This window comes from Cervus canadensis, chromosome 13 (assembly GCF_019320065.1).
Source record: "Cervus canadensis isolate Bull #8, Minnesota chromosome 13, ASM1932006v1, whole genome shotgun sequence".
In the NCBI taxonomy this organism is placed as follows: domain Eukaryota; kingdom Metazoa; phylum Chordata; class Mammalia; order Artiodactyla; family Cervidae; genus Cervus; species Cervus canadensis.
Genome location: NC_057398.1, coordinates 19320992 through 19338881, shown reverse-complemented (window position 1 = coordinate 19338881; position 17890 = coordinate 19320992). Strand labels below are relative to the sequence as shown.

At 36.4% G+C, this 17890-nt stretch overlaps 1 protein-coding gene across 1 annotated transcript in view; it reads left to right on the top strand.

Annotated features, from left to right (window-relative positions):
• AXDND1 (axonemal dynein light chain domain containing 1) overlaps window positions 1-17890 on the top strand; it is a 71209-nt gene that overhangs the window by 28889 nt on the left and 24430 nt on the right. Inside the window, exons 15-20 of the mRNA XM_043486052.1 lie at window positions 836-911; window positions 2985-3219; window positions 4456-4657; window positions 5446-5539; window positions 11386-11582; window positions 12577-12673. Of these exons, the coding sequence (XP_043341987.1) occupies window positions 836-911; window positions 2985-3219; window positions 4456-4657; window positions 5446-5539; window positions 11386-11582; window positions 12577-12673 (901 nt within the window). The remainder of the gene's footprint in view (window positions 1-835; window positions 912-2984; window positions 3220-4455; window positions 4658-5445; window positions 5540-11385; window positions 11583-12576; window positions 12674-17890) is intronic.

The window sequence follows — 17890 nt, the reverse complement described above, 5'->3', positions numbered from 1 at the left end:
TATTAAAGTAGTTAAGTGGAGGCTGGTTGACTAAATCATAGCCAAGGTTAGTGGGAATCTATACTTTAAATGCAGGCTGGACTCAATGTTTTCTAAAGTTGGTGTTTTGTTTTTTTTTTTAACTTTAAGATGCTTTGTCTGTTGAGGAAACATTTAGGTACTATTTCCATGTCAAACTGAGCAGAGTTGTTTCAGTTTTTCATATCCTCTGAGAGGTGTTCCGGTTAGTAGACTGGGAAGTGGCCCCCGAAGCTGGCATATATTCAAGCTGGTTGCTGCTGCCTTTGCGCAACTTCTAATACTTGTTGACTCTCAGCTGGGAGAGGAGCACAGGTGGCAACGGCTTTCTTCTCCCTTCTCCTCAGGGACGACTTTATCAAGAGCTCTCTTCTTGTGAGGCTTCAAAAGATACTAAAGGAAACCCCCCCTTTTTTTTATTACCAGAAGTTGGGGCTCCTGACCTAAGTGTTGAGTCTTAATTATTCTTTAGGCTTCCTTTCTCTTTATATATTGCTTTGGCCACTGTGTTCAGCAGGAATTATTCCTATGATGGCATAATTTTGGATGTTGAGGACCCAGAGGCTACCCTTTTTAATACTGTCATGGCCTCTGACCCTGTAACCTGCTTCCTCAGGTCTGATTATGATCTGAATTTATATTGTATTTGTAAACTTAAAAATGAATGCTTGTGAGGGAGAGGCTGAACCTGGAAGGCATTTGGGAAAACCATTAGAGAGAAGTATATTATTAATTGTTATATTATTTGTGGATTCATGATTTTCTTTGTTTATATCTTGTCCTGAGGCCACACTCTTGCTCTTTTTCCTTCTTTCAGTGAAAGAGACATTTTATTCCCCCATAGACGAAAGACACTTGAATCAGTCGTTCCAGACTTCAAGCAGTGGCTAATGGTAAGACTTTCTAGCAAACAACTTGGTAATCAAAATGCTATTTGCAAACTTGTCACTCCTTACCTACAACTGAATCATATCTCATCCTTTAAAAATGCTATACTAGGTTTTATGAATGGCAAGGAAAACATTAAAACTACAGAGGCTTTTAAAAATACTCTTAAATATTCTGTTCTCAGTTCTATTTTTTAGATTTTTGGGTCAAATAAAGTTAGGTTGTCAGTGAAAAGATTAGGAAAACACACTTGGGTGGCAATTAAGATAGTTCTGATTTTCGCATCTAACTGTCAGACATAAACAACATCTGTGCCTCTCATGTACCTGGCTTTTGTCTTAAGGACACATTGGACTTTAAAAATTAATAACATCTTTTTAAAAATTGTGGTAAAATATACATAACATAACCTTACCATTTACATCATTTTTATGTACAGGTCAGCAGCCTTAAGTACATTCCCATTATTGTGCAACCATCACAGCCATCCATGTCCAGAACTTTCTCATCTACCTGAACTGAAATTCTTCCTATTAAACAGTAACTTCCCATTTCCTCCTCCCTCCAGCCCCTGGCAACCGCCATTCTACTTTGTCTTTATAAATTGACTACTCAGGCACCTCATATAAATGAAATCATGCAGAATTAATCCTTCTGTGACTGACTATTCCCTCCAGCTTAATACCCACAAGGTTTATCCACATTGCAACATTTATCAGAATTTGCTGCCTTCTTAAGGTTGAATAATATTCCATTGTATGTATAGAACACACTTTGTTTATTAATAACGTCTTTTTAAAGGGTTCAAACTTTGAAAATAGGTTTCATTTTGCTAGTCAAATTGCTATCCTGTTACAGTAGTCTGGCAAGAGAAAATACAATATTCAGTTCAGTTCAGTCGCTCAGTCGTGTCTAACTCTTTGTGACCCCATGAACCGCAGCACGCCAGGCCTCCCTGTCCATCACCAACTCCCGAAGTCCACCCAAACCCATGTCCATTGAGTCAGTGATGCCATCCAACCAGCTTATCCTCTGTCGTCCCCTTCTCCTCCTGCCCTCAATCTTTCCCAGCATCAGAGTCTTTTCAAATGAGTCAGTTCTTCGCATCAGGTGGCCAAAGAATTCCTCCAAATGTTAACATCAAACTCATGACCTAATGAAATCTCATCCAATCCCAAGAAACCATTTTCTTTTATTTTGGAATGATTTGAGCAGAATTGAAAATGTTTGTTGTCATACATACAATTTAGTTAGTTTAGTGACTTATTTTTTTTAATGTTTATCTCTTTGACATTGCATAGAAAATTGAAAAAAATCATGCTTTTTTTTTTTTTAGTAGGAATAGTAGTAATTTTCATTCATTAACTTGTCAGGCTGAAGGTGCTTTCCATATGTTATTATACTTTATCTTCATAGTATCCACCTGATGCAGGTTCTGTAATCCCCCATCTTCCAGATGTGGAAATTGAAGATTAGAAATGTTCAGTAACTTGCCTTAATTACCTATAAATGGTAAATGGCCGGCTCTGTCTCTTAATTGCTCTGCTACAATGCTTTCCAATACTGGTTGCTAATAAGTGTGAGTGATTTGTTTACATTATCTGAATCTTGAAATAATAGCAAGCTTTATATATAAATTGTAACTTATTTTTTCCACACTTATTGATATGTCAGGTATATCACTTGTACTTCGGGTTAAACAAACAAATGAAAACTTATACATTCTAGGACTTTCCCAGTGTAGTGGGGATCATATAAACAAATATTATATCCTTATCAAAGCAAATAATGATTAAACATGTTCAGCTCTCTGAGGCTTAATTGCTTCTCACTAATATTTTTACCTACATAGAATTGAATATAATTATTTCATCCTGTTAAACTATGGGTTATCTTATAGAGTATCAAAATTAATTTAAATTCATTTTAACTTTGAAAATAGAATGTATGTCACATGAGGAAATGATATGACAAATAAGATATATAACTCCAAAATATTTGGGAGTCACCTGAGTAGACTTTGATGAAATCATTAGTGAATAATGTACTAATTTCCTCATCCCCCTTTCACTCTCCAGATGTTGACTGAAGACAGAGACAAATTTTCTGGGGATCTTCTAGTGTCAAAATATGATTCTCTCAAGATTATTAAACGGTTACAGGAAAACTGGACAGATATTGGGCTTGGGATATTTGGTCGCCATAAAAGTATGGAGGGAAATATACCACCAGAGCAGAAGCTCATGGAGGAAATTTTGAAAAATATAGCAAGACTCTACAAAGAATTTGAAATAAGAATAAATGGGGATAATGGTAAGGAAAAAAACAATGGTAAAGATAATTAGATGGTTTGACAGTATGAGGCATTTTAATACTAATTATTAGTTTCAATACAATTAATATTGAAAATCAAAATAATACATTTAGTTTTAAAAATCAAGCAAAATAAAGCATTGAGTATCACTTTATTGAGATATAATTCATTACAATGCATCTATTCAAATATACCATTTGATGAGTTTAATGTGGCTCAGACGGTAAAGCACCTACCTGCAATGCAGGAGACCCGGGTTTGCCCCCTGGGTCAGGAAGATCCCCTGGAGAAGGAAATGGCAACCCACTCCAGTATTCTGGCCTGGAGAATCCTGTGGACGGAGGAGCCTGGTAGGCTATAGTCCATGCGGTTACAAGAGTCGGACATAACTTAGAGACTAAACCACCACCACCACCATTTGTTTGGAGAGGGTATTTTGCCACGATGTCACAGTGAATCAATCAAAAATAAGGATCTAGACTTGGTCCTTATTCAGACCAAAACTCGGAGAAGGCAATGGCAACCCACTCCAGTACTCTTGCCTGGAAAATCCCATGGATGAAGGAGCCTGGTAGACTGCAGTCCGTGGGGTCACTAAGAGTCGGACACGACTGAGCAACTTCACTTTCAATTTTCACTTTCATGCATTAGAGAAGGAATTGGCAACCCACTCCAGTGTTCTTGCCTGGAGAATCCCAGGGATGGCGGAGCCTGGTGGGCTGCCGTCTGTGGGGTTGCACAGAGTTGGACATGGCTGAAGCGACTTAGCAGCAGCAGCAGACCAAAACTATATGTAAACCTGAACAATGACCTAAAAAATGACTCAAGAACTATTATCTGTTCTTGTTTCTGTTTTAACTATTCTGTAATCATGAAGAAGCTGTTTTTCATCATTGTCTTCTTAACAGGATAACTCAGTGAATGCCTTTAACAGAAACTGTAGTTCGTGGTTTCTGTGTTTAATGCATTTCATTGTCCACCAAGAAGATAAGACAAAGTAAAAACTATCATCAATGAAAATAGTCCATCAGTTAGAAAAGCACTGATTAGATAGTTTTTATTCACTAAATATTTGTTTAGGAACTACTCTTTGCAAGATTCTCTGCTAGGCAAGCTGTAGAGTAATATGAAACTAAAAGAAGATATGCCCCTACCCATTAGTATCTAATAATTTATTGTTGAAATAGTAGACTTATAACTACTTCCAAAAGTTAATGATTTTCTCATTTTTCCAGGTACCTCTAAAATTCTTCCAAGTTTGATTAGTTCTTTTGAATTCTGTTCTTTCAAGTTGGAAAGCCTCCTGGAGTTTCCTGACCTGCTTCTTGAAGAATGGGAGGGACTTAATGAAAAAATTAATGAGATGAAGTCTCAGTTGGATTCATTATTATACATTATTGGCACTGTTCCGCAGTACATAGATTTGGATTCCGGCCTGTAGGTTCTCATAGCTATCTCATGGGTAGAAAGGAGTCCCCACTTCTCAGTACTTAGCCTCAGTAATGGGTATTTGGGATCAAATGAGAAATCTTGACATCCTGTTCCTCTTAGGAAGAAAGCCATCTGACTGGGGGCTGGAGGGTGAGTGAGTCCTGGGTTCTTAACTACAGTGATCTACAGCGCAGTTTATGCCTCACTGAGCTGAGAAGGGGAAGAACAGGAGTAGTTTTGGTTCAAATACCCTGGACTCCTGCCTTTCCAACTGACTCTTCATAAATTGTCTTGAATATGTATTTCTTCAGTTGCTGTCTGTCCTTAAAACCATTTCCAGAGGCTTTCAATGTTTTGTTTTATTTTAGTAATTTTACTAATTTCACCAGAGAGTGGGTCACCTTTTCTCTTCACACTGTCATGTTGAAAGTTGATCTCTTGAGAGGATTTTAAAATTCACACCTGTGAATTCTATACCTGTGTTCTCACAGGTATAGAAGTGAATGTAAAGGGTGTGAGTGTGAGTTTTTACAGTAGAGAGCTAACACTGAAGGTAAGGTCTACATTATTCACAACTGGCTACCTATGTGAGGTGAGGTTAGGAAGGTTGTCAGTGAGCAGCCGTTCTACCAAATATCTTAAGGCTTTGATTCACCTTTCTCTGAGTTCTCAAACAATTGTCCACACCAAAGTTTACTAGGCCCAGCCAAATGAAACTCTTTCTTTTATCTAATATTTACTTTTATACTCTTAAGTAAGGCACTTACCTTTATTTTACTTGTTTTTCCCTTCAGGGAACTACAAACACATATATTTAACATGATTCAACAATGGCTTTTGAAGATAGGCAGTGAGATTAACAATGGTAACATGGAACTTCAGCGCCAAGTATGTACTTGCAGGAATTTATTAGATTGTTTTTTGCCTTGGCTGTGAGTTTTCTTCAAGGAAAAAAACCATGTCATGGCTATCCAACTGAAGTAGGTGATTGGGAGGGCAAAATGGGATCTGACATAATTACTCAAATGATTTTCAGTGGATTTTTAAATGAGGTATGTTACTGCATTTGGAATGAAGTTTCAGCAATGATCAAAAGTTTTTGAGATCCAGTTACTATCTTTACTCAGTATACTGAAAAAAATTTTCCCTCAATAGTGTTAATCATTTTAAGGATTTATGTTGGTGCCCTTGACTGGCTGAAGGGATGACTGAAATGTGTTTCTAGGAAGAAAGACAAAATGCTACAATACAATTGGTTTATATTTATTAGAATAGGGAATTGCCCTGCCATTCTGAGGAACTGAACCTGTGGACTTCTTAACTATCACAACATGAAGTAATAATTTCCAGTGGATGTCTTAGTTTATTATATTTACTCCCACTTCCTAGTCTTAATTATAATCTAAATTTACACAGGAGTCTCTTATTATAAGTAAATATAATATGCAAATATTCGATGTTACAAAATTGATAAAAAGAATTTAGCTAATTTTAATATTGCTTAAATTAGGAATTTGAAAGGCAGAGATCAGTGTGTTATATGGGAATGTTACTTATGAAGCATTATATCAGTCTGTGAGCATGTTGTAAATATAGAAACACAAAGAGTTGAGGAGCAAATATGTTAAGACTGGAAATATGGATACAGGGGATCACCAGACCTATGAGAAATTTCTGATTTAGAACACAACCAGAAGTAAGAAGAAAAAGGGTGGGAGAGTACCTGTCACATAGTGAGACTCAATAAATATTTCTTTGAAGTAAGAAAGGATATTCCAACATTGCTGATGTTTTATGGTCTTGCTACATTAACACCTTCTTTGATAAGATACTCAGTTTACTATTGGGGATTATCTCTGGGGAATTATAGTCTCAATTTTTAATATTATGGAATTCAGTTTTTATGATATAGGATTATTTAGAAAGTACCTTTATATACTTCTCTATACATCTCCATTTTGATGCTATAAGATTATAATGTAGTTAAACTGAATATAAAGCTTGCAAGATTATATATTTCTCAAGGAACTGTATATATCCATATTAATCTATATTAACTGGTATAAGTATTTTAAAATGGAAAATTTTATCCTTATTTCACTCACCTTTCATTTTTCTTTCTGATCCACTTTCTTCCAGATATCTTTTTGTTTTTTTCTTTATACCTTCATATAATTTGTGCTGCTTGGCAGTAAAACCGATCTTCAAAGATTTTTTATTGTGTATCTCTACCAGCAAAAAATCATTGAACAATTCATTTCTAACTTACATGTGAGACTTAATCTATTGACTTTTTTTCTACATTGTAAAATATATATGACTAGTCAAAAGGGATGAGATGAATAATATTTAAAAATTATTTTTAGTAATGATTTTTTAAAAAATTGATTTGATCAAACAGGCTTCATAATTTTTTTATAAGCACAGGTTAATACTTAGTGACAAAGCCATCTGAAGGTCTGCTAAGTTCAGTTTACTTTGTTACTTTTTTTTTAAGGACTGTCATTGCTAAAATAAGAGCTTGCAAAGAAGCGATCCAAATTGAAGAAATTCATTATAGTAAAATTTTCCATTTGCCATAATGTCAGTCAGTTGTTTTTATAATCATTAGGCAATGCAGCATTTCTTTTTTTAAACAAAAGATTGGCAATCAATTGAAACACTTTATTTGTAAGATTTTAAAACAATTAGAAACTTATTTCCAGATTTTCAAGTATATGAATTTGAGAGTTTTTAAAAGTGATCCATATTTCATTTTCAGCAGCAAAATCAAACCAAGAAGGAAATCCTTCCAACTGTCCATTTTCAAAATGACTGCTCTATAGCATAAATTTCTTTTGTGTGGGTGCATGCTAAATCACTTCAGTTGTATCCTATTCTTTGTGATGCTATGGATTATAGCCCACCAGGCTCCTTTGTCCATGGGCTTCTCTAGGCAAGAATACTGGAGTGGGTTACCATACCCTCCTCCAGGGGATCTTCCTGACCTATTGATTGAATCCTCACCTCCTACATTGGCAGGCAGGTTCTTTACTACTAGCGCCATCTGGGAAGCCCAGATTTCTTTCACTCATTGTTAACATCATTATTATATATTAAAAAAAATTTTTGACCATGCCATTAGGCATGGGGAATTTTAGTTCCCCAACCAGGGATCAAACCTGTTCCCCTTGCTTTGGAAGAATAGAGTCTCAGCCACTGGACCAGGGAAATCCCAAAATCAATTATATTTTAAAGGCTTGAATTGTGATTTTTTTTTTTAATATCAGCTAGGAGATGGCTGTTTTGCCACTTGTCATCCCTGAAAAGATCAATAAATTTGAAACAAACCTGCCTTTTTACAAAACACTTCATCTTAAAATTTCTCCTAAGAATTTGGTATCTGAATCACAGTAAATCTTTGATTTATTATAAAAATCATTTTCACTCTTTATCTAATTAAAGAGAATGATTCCGTATCTTTGTGAAAGTAAAAGATATTCTTCTGTGTTTAATTTGATTCTAATTTTAAATTCATCTGTGAAGTATTGCATGACCTTGTTTCTGTCATTTAATCTCTTTAATATAGGTTTGAAACAAAGATAATAAATATGACTTTATTTCATAAGCATGGTCTAAGGATTTATTAATATTTTATGTAAACAAAAATGAGTTCTTTCAATGACAGTATCATCCAGGCCATTGATGTATGAAAGAACAGTTTAGAGAATTAATTCTCTAAGAAGAATTAGTGTAATAGAGAAGCAACAGGGTCTTAGTTAGTGGGGAAAATATCTTTGACTTGTGAAAGGTAGTAGTCATTTTAACTCTTTCTCAGGAAGAGTTGCCCTTCCCCTAACTCAGTTCAGTTCAGTTCAGTTCAGTCGCTCAGTCGTGTCCGACTCTGCGATCCCATGAATCGCTGCGTGCTAGGCCCCCCTGTCCATCACCAACTCCCGGAGTTTACTCAAACTCATACCCATTGAGTCGGTGATGCCATCCAGCCATCTCATCCTCTGTCGTACCCTTCTCCTCCTGCCCCCAATCCCTCCCAGCATCAGGGTCTTTTCCAATGAGTCAACTCTTCACATGAGGTGGCCAAAGTATTGGAGTTTCAGCTTCAGCATCAGTCCTTCCAATGAACACCCAGGGCTGATCTCCTTTAGGATGGACTGGTTGGATCTCCTTGCAGTCCAAGGGACTCTCAAGAGTCTTCTCCAACACCACAGTTCAAAAGCATCAATTTTTCGGCGCTCAGCTTTCTTCACAGTCCAACTCTCACATCCATACATGACCGCTGGAAAAACCATAGCCTTGACTAGACGTACGTTTTTTGGCAAAGTAATGTCTCTGCTTTTTAATATGCCATCTAGGTTGGTCATAACTTTCTTTCCAAGAAGTAAGCGTCTTTTAATTTCATGGCTGCAGTCACCATCTGCAGGGATTTTGGAGCCTAGAAAAATAAAGTCTGACACTGTTTCCACTGTCTCCCCATCTATTTCCCATGAAGTGATGGGATCAGATGCCATGATCTTAGTTTTCTGAATGTTAAGCTTTAAGCCAACTTTTTCACTCTCCTCTTTCACTTTCATCAAGAGGCCTCTTCACTCTCTGCCATAAGGGTGGTGTCATCTGCATATCTGAGGTTATTGATATTTCTCCCGGAAATCTTGATTCCAGCTTGTGCTTCTTCCAGCCTAGCGTTTCTCATGATGTACTCTACATATAAGTTAAATAAGCAGGGTGACAATATACAGCCTTGACATACTCCTTTTCCTATTTGTAACCAGTCTGTTGTTCCATGTCCAGTTCTAACTGTTGCTTCCTGACCTGCATACAGGTTTCTCAGGAGGCAGGTCAGGTGGTCTGGTATTTCCATCTCTTTCAGAATTTTCCACAGTTTATTGTGATCCACACAGTCAAAGGCTTTGGCGTCAATAAAGCAGAAATAGATGTTTTTCTGGAACTCTCTTGCTTTCTCGATGATCCAGTGGATATTGGCAATTTGATCTCTGGTTCCTCTGCCTTTTCTAAAACCAGCTTGAACATCTGGAAGTTCACGGTTCACGTTTTGCTGAAGCCTGACTTGGAGAATTTTGAGCATTACTTTACTAGCGTGTGAGATGAGTGCAATTGTGCAGTAGTTTGAGCATTCTTTGGCATTTCCTTTCTTTGGGATTGGAATGGAAACTGACATTTTCTAGTCCTGTGGCCACTGCCGAGTTTTCTGAATTTGCTGGCATATTGAGTACAGCACTTTCACAGCATCATCTTTCAGGATTTGAAATAGCTCAACTGGAATTCTGTCACCTCCACTAGCTTTGTTCATAGTGATGCTTTCTAAGGCCCACCTGACTTCACATTCCAGGATGTCTGGCTCTAGGTGAGTGATCACACCATTGTGATTATCTGGGTCGTGAAGATCTTTTTTGTACAGTTCTTCTGTGTATTCTTGCCACCTCTTCTTAATATCTTCTACTTCTGTTAAGTCCATACCATTTCTGTCCTTTATCGAACCCATCTTTGCATGAAATGTTCCCTTGGTATCTCTAATTTTCTTGAAGGGATCTCTGGTCTTTCCCATTCTATTGTTTTCCCCTATTTCTTTGCATTGATCACCGAGGAAGGCTTTCCTATCTCTCCTGGCTATTCTTTGGAGCTCTGCATTCAAATGGGAATATCTTTCCTTTTCACCTTTGCTTTTCGCTTCTCTTCTTTTCACAGCTATTTGTAAGGCCTTCTCAGACAGCCATTTTGCTTTTTTGCATTTCTTTTCCATGGGGATGGTCTTGATCCCTGTCTCCTGTACAATGTCACAAACTCCGTCCATAGTTCATCAGGCTCTCTGTCTATCAGATCTAGTCCCTTATATCTATTTCTCACTTTCACAGTATAGTCATAAGGGATTTGATTTAGGTCATATGTGAATGGTCTAGTGGTTTTCCCTACTTTCTTCAGTTTAAGTCTGAATTTGGCAATAAGGAGTTCATGATCTGAGCCACAGTCAGCTCCCAGTCTTGTTTTTGCTGACTGTATAGAGCTTCTCCATCTTTGGCTGCAAAGAATATAATCAATCTGATTTCGGTGTTGACCATCTGGTGATGTCCATGTGTAGAGTCTTCTCTTGTGTTGTTGGAAGACTGTGTTTGCTATGAGCAGTGAGTTCTCTTGACAAAACTCTAATAGCCTTTGCCCTGCTTCATTCCATACTCCTTAGAAGAAATGGAGTAGCCATCATGGTCAACAAAAGAGTCCGAAATGCAGTACTTGGATGCAATCTCAAAAACAACAGAATGATCTCTGTTCACTTCCAAGGCAAACCATTCAATATCACGGTAATCCAAGCCTATGCCCCAACCGTAACACTGAAGAAGCTGAAGTTGAACAGTTCTATGAATACCTACAACACCCCTAACTCTGGTCCTCACTAAATCCTTGCTGGGCTTGATTTGATTGAAGGATTGATTGAGTAAATTAGATTGATTAGTTTGATTAGTTTGGTTTGACTGATTTAATTTATATCAGCTCCTCACTAAAGCCTATGGTCCTCACTAAGGCCTGACACTTCCTCACAAAGACCTGACTCTGATCTCACTAAGGATTTAATTGATTAGATTGGATTGATTGGACTTGGATTGATGTGATAATTGATTTGTTACAAAACAGTTCTATTTTAAACTTTATATGGTTTTTGCTGTTTGATTTATTTTAAATGGGTCATTTATATTATAATCTTTTTTTTTTTTTTTTAACAGATGGATGAATTGCATATACCCATGATCCGGTGGATGGTAAATTTGCTGATTTTAATGATACCTGACTTTCCTGATCCAGATACTCTCATAAATTTGGAGAATAGTGTTGAAAAACATGACCTAGGAATTGCCAAGTTAGAGCTAGATGCAATTGCCCTGGCAAAAAAGTTGACCCAATATTCCAGCTATTTGAGCAGGTGAAACTATCTGGTTATTTTATTATTTCTGTTGAAAATTAAACGTGACATAAAGCAGAGGAAAAACATTGTAAATCAACTCTACTCCATTAAAAATTTTTAAAAAAAGCAGAGGAGAGAAGGGCAGTTAGTGGTAGCAATAAGGGATTGTTTTAAAACCCTGAAAGAAATACTAGTTCAGTTTTTAAACTATCTTCAACACTGTCCTGTTGGAATGTGAAATTTTGGTGTTCTCTTAATTACTTTAGAATTCCTTTGAAAACAGTGTTCGCATAAGCAGGATAGGAAGTGTATATGTATGAGGGAGTGAGAAGTAAAACAACAAAAAAAACAAAACAAACCAATTGCATAAATAAATTGCAGTTTTGCACCTACTGTGGGGGGAGTAAGTATAATTTGCATATGTAATTCCATGGAAAATTGAATGTATGCTTTTATATATTTCACTAAACACCAACCAAAACATATTTTAAAAAAGCAAAAAGTGAGGAACTTTCCTGATGGTCCAGTGGCTAAGACTCTGAGCTCTCATTGCCAGAGGCTTGGGTTTGATCCCTTGTCAGGAAACTAAATCCCACATGCCACAACTAAGACCCAGTGCAGACAAATTTTTTTAAAAAGAGGAAAAAAGCCTTATATCTAAAAAACTAGAAGATTCCCATCAAATAAGATGTCTATAAAACTGTACTTTATTAACTAGGAAGCGTACTCACTATGATTACTTCAGATTTGGGAAGTTGCTTTAACAATTTAGTCAGTTTCACCTTCATTTCCATTCAGTGTTACCAATGGTTGAACATGACTTGAATGGAGGGGAGGGAGAGGATAGGACTGAGAAACTGAGCAAGAAACAAATTATTATGTGGTCAGTCAGTAGCTTAATTATTATGGTAAATGTCCACTGTATTGGACTTATAGGAGAAACCAGTAATAAAAAGGTGATGCTCTGTATGTGTGTGTGTGTGTGTGGTTTTTTTTTTTTTTTTTTTTGCAGTTGTTGCAAAGAGCTGGTAGTAGCTATGGCTGTGAATAAAGCAAGTCACTTAGAAAAAAATCCTGATAAGGAACTTAATGAACTGGAGAAGATGAAGGTAATAACTCTATATTCCACTTACTTTTGTTGTAAGTAGACTTTTTAGGCGTAATTGCTTTACAACAAACTGCACATATTTAAATGTGCAATTTGATAATTTCTAAAATGTACATAACACTTGTAAAATAATCACTATGATTGAAAAAGGAGCATATCCAACAAACTCAAAGTTTCCTTGTACCCCTTTATAATCAATCTCTCCTTACAGCCTTGTCCTGTCCCAGGCAACGTCTGATCATCTTCTAACACCAAAGATTAGTTTTCAAGTTTTAGAATTTATATAAGTTGAATCATACAGAATATATACATTTCTTTGTCTGACTTCTTTGACGAAGCAGAATTATTTTTAGATTCACACATACTGTTGCTTTTATCAAAATTGCTTTTTAGTGCTGAGCAGTATCTCATTGAATGGAAATACACCATTTATCAACCATTCTTTGTTGATGAATGTTTGAATTATTTCCATTTTTTTATTATTACAAATAAAGCTTTAATGGATATGCATGTACATATGTATTGCTTTCATTTGTCTTAAATAAATATCTAGAAATGGGATGGTTAGGTCATATGGCTTGTGTTTTTAGCTTTTTGAGAAACTGTCTTCTACGTTCCTGCTAGCAGTATATGAATGTTCCAGTTGTTTCACACCCTCACCAAAATTTGATTCGGTCAGTGATTTCAATTTTAGACATTCCAGTAAGTGGCTTGTGGTATGCCATTGTAGTTTTAATTTGCATTTCCTTCATGATCAGTGACGTTGAACATCTTTTCATGGGATTATTTGGCATTACATCTCCTTTGGTGAAAGGTACAAAGTTGCTAAGAGGGTAGATCCTAAAAGTTATCACAAGAAAAAAAAAATGTAACTATGTGAGGTAATGGATATTAACTGAATTTGTTGTGGTAATCATTTTGCAATACATACATATATCAAATCATTATGTTGTACATATGAAACATATGCAGTGTTATACATCAATTATATATCAGTAAAACTGGAAAAATGCTAAAAAAAGAAATACAATTGTTTTATAATTTGGTTACTGGTTACTTGATATATTTAAGTCATTACAAGTGAAATAAAATTAATAAACTATTCATGGAAAAAAGGCAAAGTATCTGCTCAAATCTTTGGCCTTTTATTATTGGTTTGTTTTGTTATCATTGAATTTGAAAGTACTTTGTATATTCTAGATAAAAGTCCTTTAACGGATGTGTGATTTAGAAGTATTTGCTCTCAGTCTGTGACTTCCTTTTCTTCTCTTAACAATGTCTTTCAAAAAGGGGAATTTCTCAACTGATGAAGTTCAATCTATCATTTTTTTTTCTTTTATGGGTCTTCTTTTGGTATTGTTATCTAAGAAAAATTTTGTATAGTAACATCTGAAGATTTATAGTTTTAAGCTTTGTGGGTCCAGATCTGTGACCCATTTTGAGTGACCCATTTTTTTCTTTTCTGGTGCCAGATATGGGTTGAAGTTCACATTTTGGCACTTGGATATCCAGTTGTTTAGCACCATGTGTTGAAAAAACTACCCTCTCTCTATTCAGAAGCCTTTTCATCTTTTTTAAAAATCTGGAGGGCACAGCAGCCCACTCTAGTATTCTTGCCTGGAGAATCCCCATGGACAGAGGAGCCTGGCAGGCTACAGTCCATGGGGTCCCAAAGAGTCAGACATGACTGAGAGACTAACCACAGCACATTGATCGTATATATGGATATTATTCTGGATATTCTACTATGTTCTATTGATCTGTGTGTCAACATTGTCACCATTATCAAACTGTTTTATAATGTTCTAAGATTAGTAATGTAAATCCTCCAAATTTGTTCTTTTTCAAGATTGCCCAGGCTATTCTCGGTCCTTTGCTTTCCATATGTGAAGTTTTTAGAATTAGCTTATCAATGTTTCCAAAGAAACCTGTTGGGATTTTTCTTATGATTACATTTTATCTATTGATTAATTTGTGGAAAAATGATATCCTAACAGTATTGAGTCTTTTTGGGCCTGTGAAGATTGTATATCTCTTCATTTAAGTTCTTTATTTCTTTCAGCAAAGTTTTGTAGTTTTCAGTATATAGGTCTTTGTAAGGTTTATTCCTATGTATTTTATATTTTGGTGCTGTTGCAAATTATATTGTTCTGTAATTTCAATGTGTTGTTATTCTTTGGTAACAGGATTATCACTGGTTTTTAATAATTTTAATTTTATTGGCATATAGTTGATTTATGGTGTTGTGTTAGTTTCAGGTGTACGCACAGTGATTCAGTTATACATATACATGTATTCATTCTTTTTAGGTATTTATTTATTTTTGGCTGCGCTGGGTCTTTGTTGCTGCACACACAAGCTTCCTCTAGTCGTGGAGAGCAAGAGCTACTCTTTCTTGTAGCGCACAGGCTTCTCATTGTGGTGGCTTCTCTTGTTGCAGAGCTCAGATAGGAGGCATGCAGGATTCAGTAGTTGTGGCGCCATGGACTTAGTTGCTCCGTGACACATGAGATCTTCCCAGATCAGGGACTGAACCCATGTCCCCTGCATTAGCAGGCAGATTCTTATCCACTGGACCACCAGGAAGTCTCTATTCATTCCTTTTTAGATTCTTTTTTCTTATAGGTGATCACAGAATATTCAGTAGAGTTCCCTGTGCTCTATAGGATGTCCTTGTTCATTATCTATCTTGTATATAATAGTTTGGGTATGTTCATCCCAAGCTCTTGATTTATCCCTTCCCCCCATGTTTTCCCCTTTGGTAATCATAAGCTTGTTTTTTTTTTTTTTTTAATAACCTTGTTTTTGATATCTGTAAGACTTTCTGTTTTGTAAAAGTTCATTTGTATCATTTTTAAAAAATGATTAAAAAATTTTTTAAAATTAGATTCCACATATGAGTGATATGACATTTATCATTCTCTGTCTGACTTCACTTAGTATGATAATCTCTGTGTCCATCCATGTTGTTGCAAATGTCAGTAATTCATTCTTTTTATGATTGAGTACTATTCCGTTATATGTATATATATACGTATCACATCTTTATTCCTCTGTTGATGGACATTTAGGTTGCTTCCATGTCTAGGCTATTGAACACAGTGCTACAATGAGCATTGTATCATGATTTTTTAAATATATTTATTTCATATCTTGTGACCTTACTGAACTCACTTATCCCTGCTAAGAAGTTTTTTTTTTTTCAGATTCCTTAGAATTTTCTATGTACATAATTATGTCATCTGCAGATAAGGACAGTTTTATTTCTTTTTTCTAATCTTCATGCCTTTAATTTCTTTTTCTCGACTTCTTGCACTAACTAGAGTCTCCAATACCAGATTGAGTAAAAGTGGTGAGAACAGACATCCTTGTTATAGTTTAGGGGGAAAGTATTTATTCTGTCATCTTTAAGTATAATGGAAAGTGTAGGCTTTTCCTATATGTCCTTGATCATATTGAGGAAGCTTTATTTTTATTCCTTGTTTGTTAAAAACCTTTTTAGAGTCAGGAATGAATGTTGGATTTTATCAAATCCCTTTTCTGCCTCTGCTGAGACGGTCGATGAGTTGTCTTATTTAGTCTTTTAACATGACAACTAACATTTATTTATTTATTTATTTATGACTGTGCTGGATCTTCATTGTGTTGCGTAGACTTTCTCTAGTTGCAGGGCACAGGCTTTTTTTGTGAAGCACAGGCTTTAGGACATACAGGGTCAGTAGTTGCAGTGCTTGGGTTCTCTAGTTGTGGTGCATGGGTTTAGTTGCCCCATGGGCATGTGGGATCTTAGTTCTCTGGCCAGAGATCAAACTCGTGTTCCCTGCATTGGAAGGCAGATTCTTAACCACTGGGCCACCAGAGAAGTCCCTGATTGATTTTTGAATTGAGTATTAAATGAACCTTAATGTTCCTGGGATAAACCCCACTTCATCATGGTATACTATCTTTTTATATATTACTAAATTCAATTGGTTGAAGTTTTGTGTAGAATTTTTGCATTGATGTTCTTGAAGATACTGATTATATATTAATAGTTTACTTTGTTTTCTAATATTTTTGGTTTTGATATTAGGGGTAATGTTAGCCTCTTAAAATGAGTTGGGAAGTATTTTTTACTCCTCTATTTTATAGAGCAATTTGTATAGAATTATATATTATTTCTGGAGAAGGAAATGGCTACCCACTCCAGTACTCTTGCCTGGAAAATCCCAGGGACAGAGGAGCCTGGTAGGCTGCAGTCCATGGGGTCACTAAAAGTCAGACACAACTGAGCGACTTCACTTTCACTTTTCACTTTCATGCATTGGAGAAGGAAATGGCAACCCACTCCAGTGTTCTTGCCTGCAGAATCCCAGAGGTGGGGGAGTCTGGTGGGCTGCCATCTACAGGGTTGCAGAGTTGGACACAACTGAAGCGACTTAGTAACAGCAACAAACCCCTCTCATTAGGGTTATCTTCATTTCAAATTCATCCCCATCCTGACTACAACTGTCTTCCCCTCGTCTCCTGGACAACCTGTGTGGTATGTGAATCTTTATGACATCAGACTCTGGAACTTATATGGCCTTATGCATATCCTACAAGGTGAAGAGTAGAAGATGGTTCTCCAGAGAAGCTTTCTCTAGTGTGGGCATACTATGATGCTGTGTGGCTTGTAGCACACTCCAGCTACATTCCAGTACCTGAAGAAGAACATCTTGCAACCCAAAGGACTGATATTTGACCTTAATGATGGTTTCCCACAATCTGATATTTCTTGGGCTCCTTCCTGATAAATGTGAGAGTTGCATGATGCTGGACTGGTTTCTGGAGCAGGAGGCCCCTTAAGTCAGCATCCTCTGGAGTTTGATCACCCTTACTGATGGTTCATACTTCACTCTACCATAATAATCCCCTAGAGAAGTCTTCATAAAGTCTTGGGGATGATCTAGTTCCCCAAGACCATCAAGGCAGTGTAGTAACTAATGACCCTATTTACCTCCAATCTGATCCTGATGTATTCATTTGGACCTCACCCAGCTGGGCTGCCATCTTTCAAGAGGACTCAGTTCTTGGGATTCTTACCCCTATGCCTATTTCTGAAAAAAAGATGATCTCAGTGCATATCAGCTGCTTCACTTGGAAATGAGACTTGCTTATGTTTTCATTCGCTGTTTAGAAGCACTATGTCAAAGAGTCCTGGCATCCAGTCAGAGTACAACACTGGGTCCACTACAGC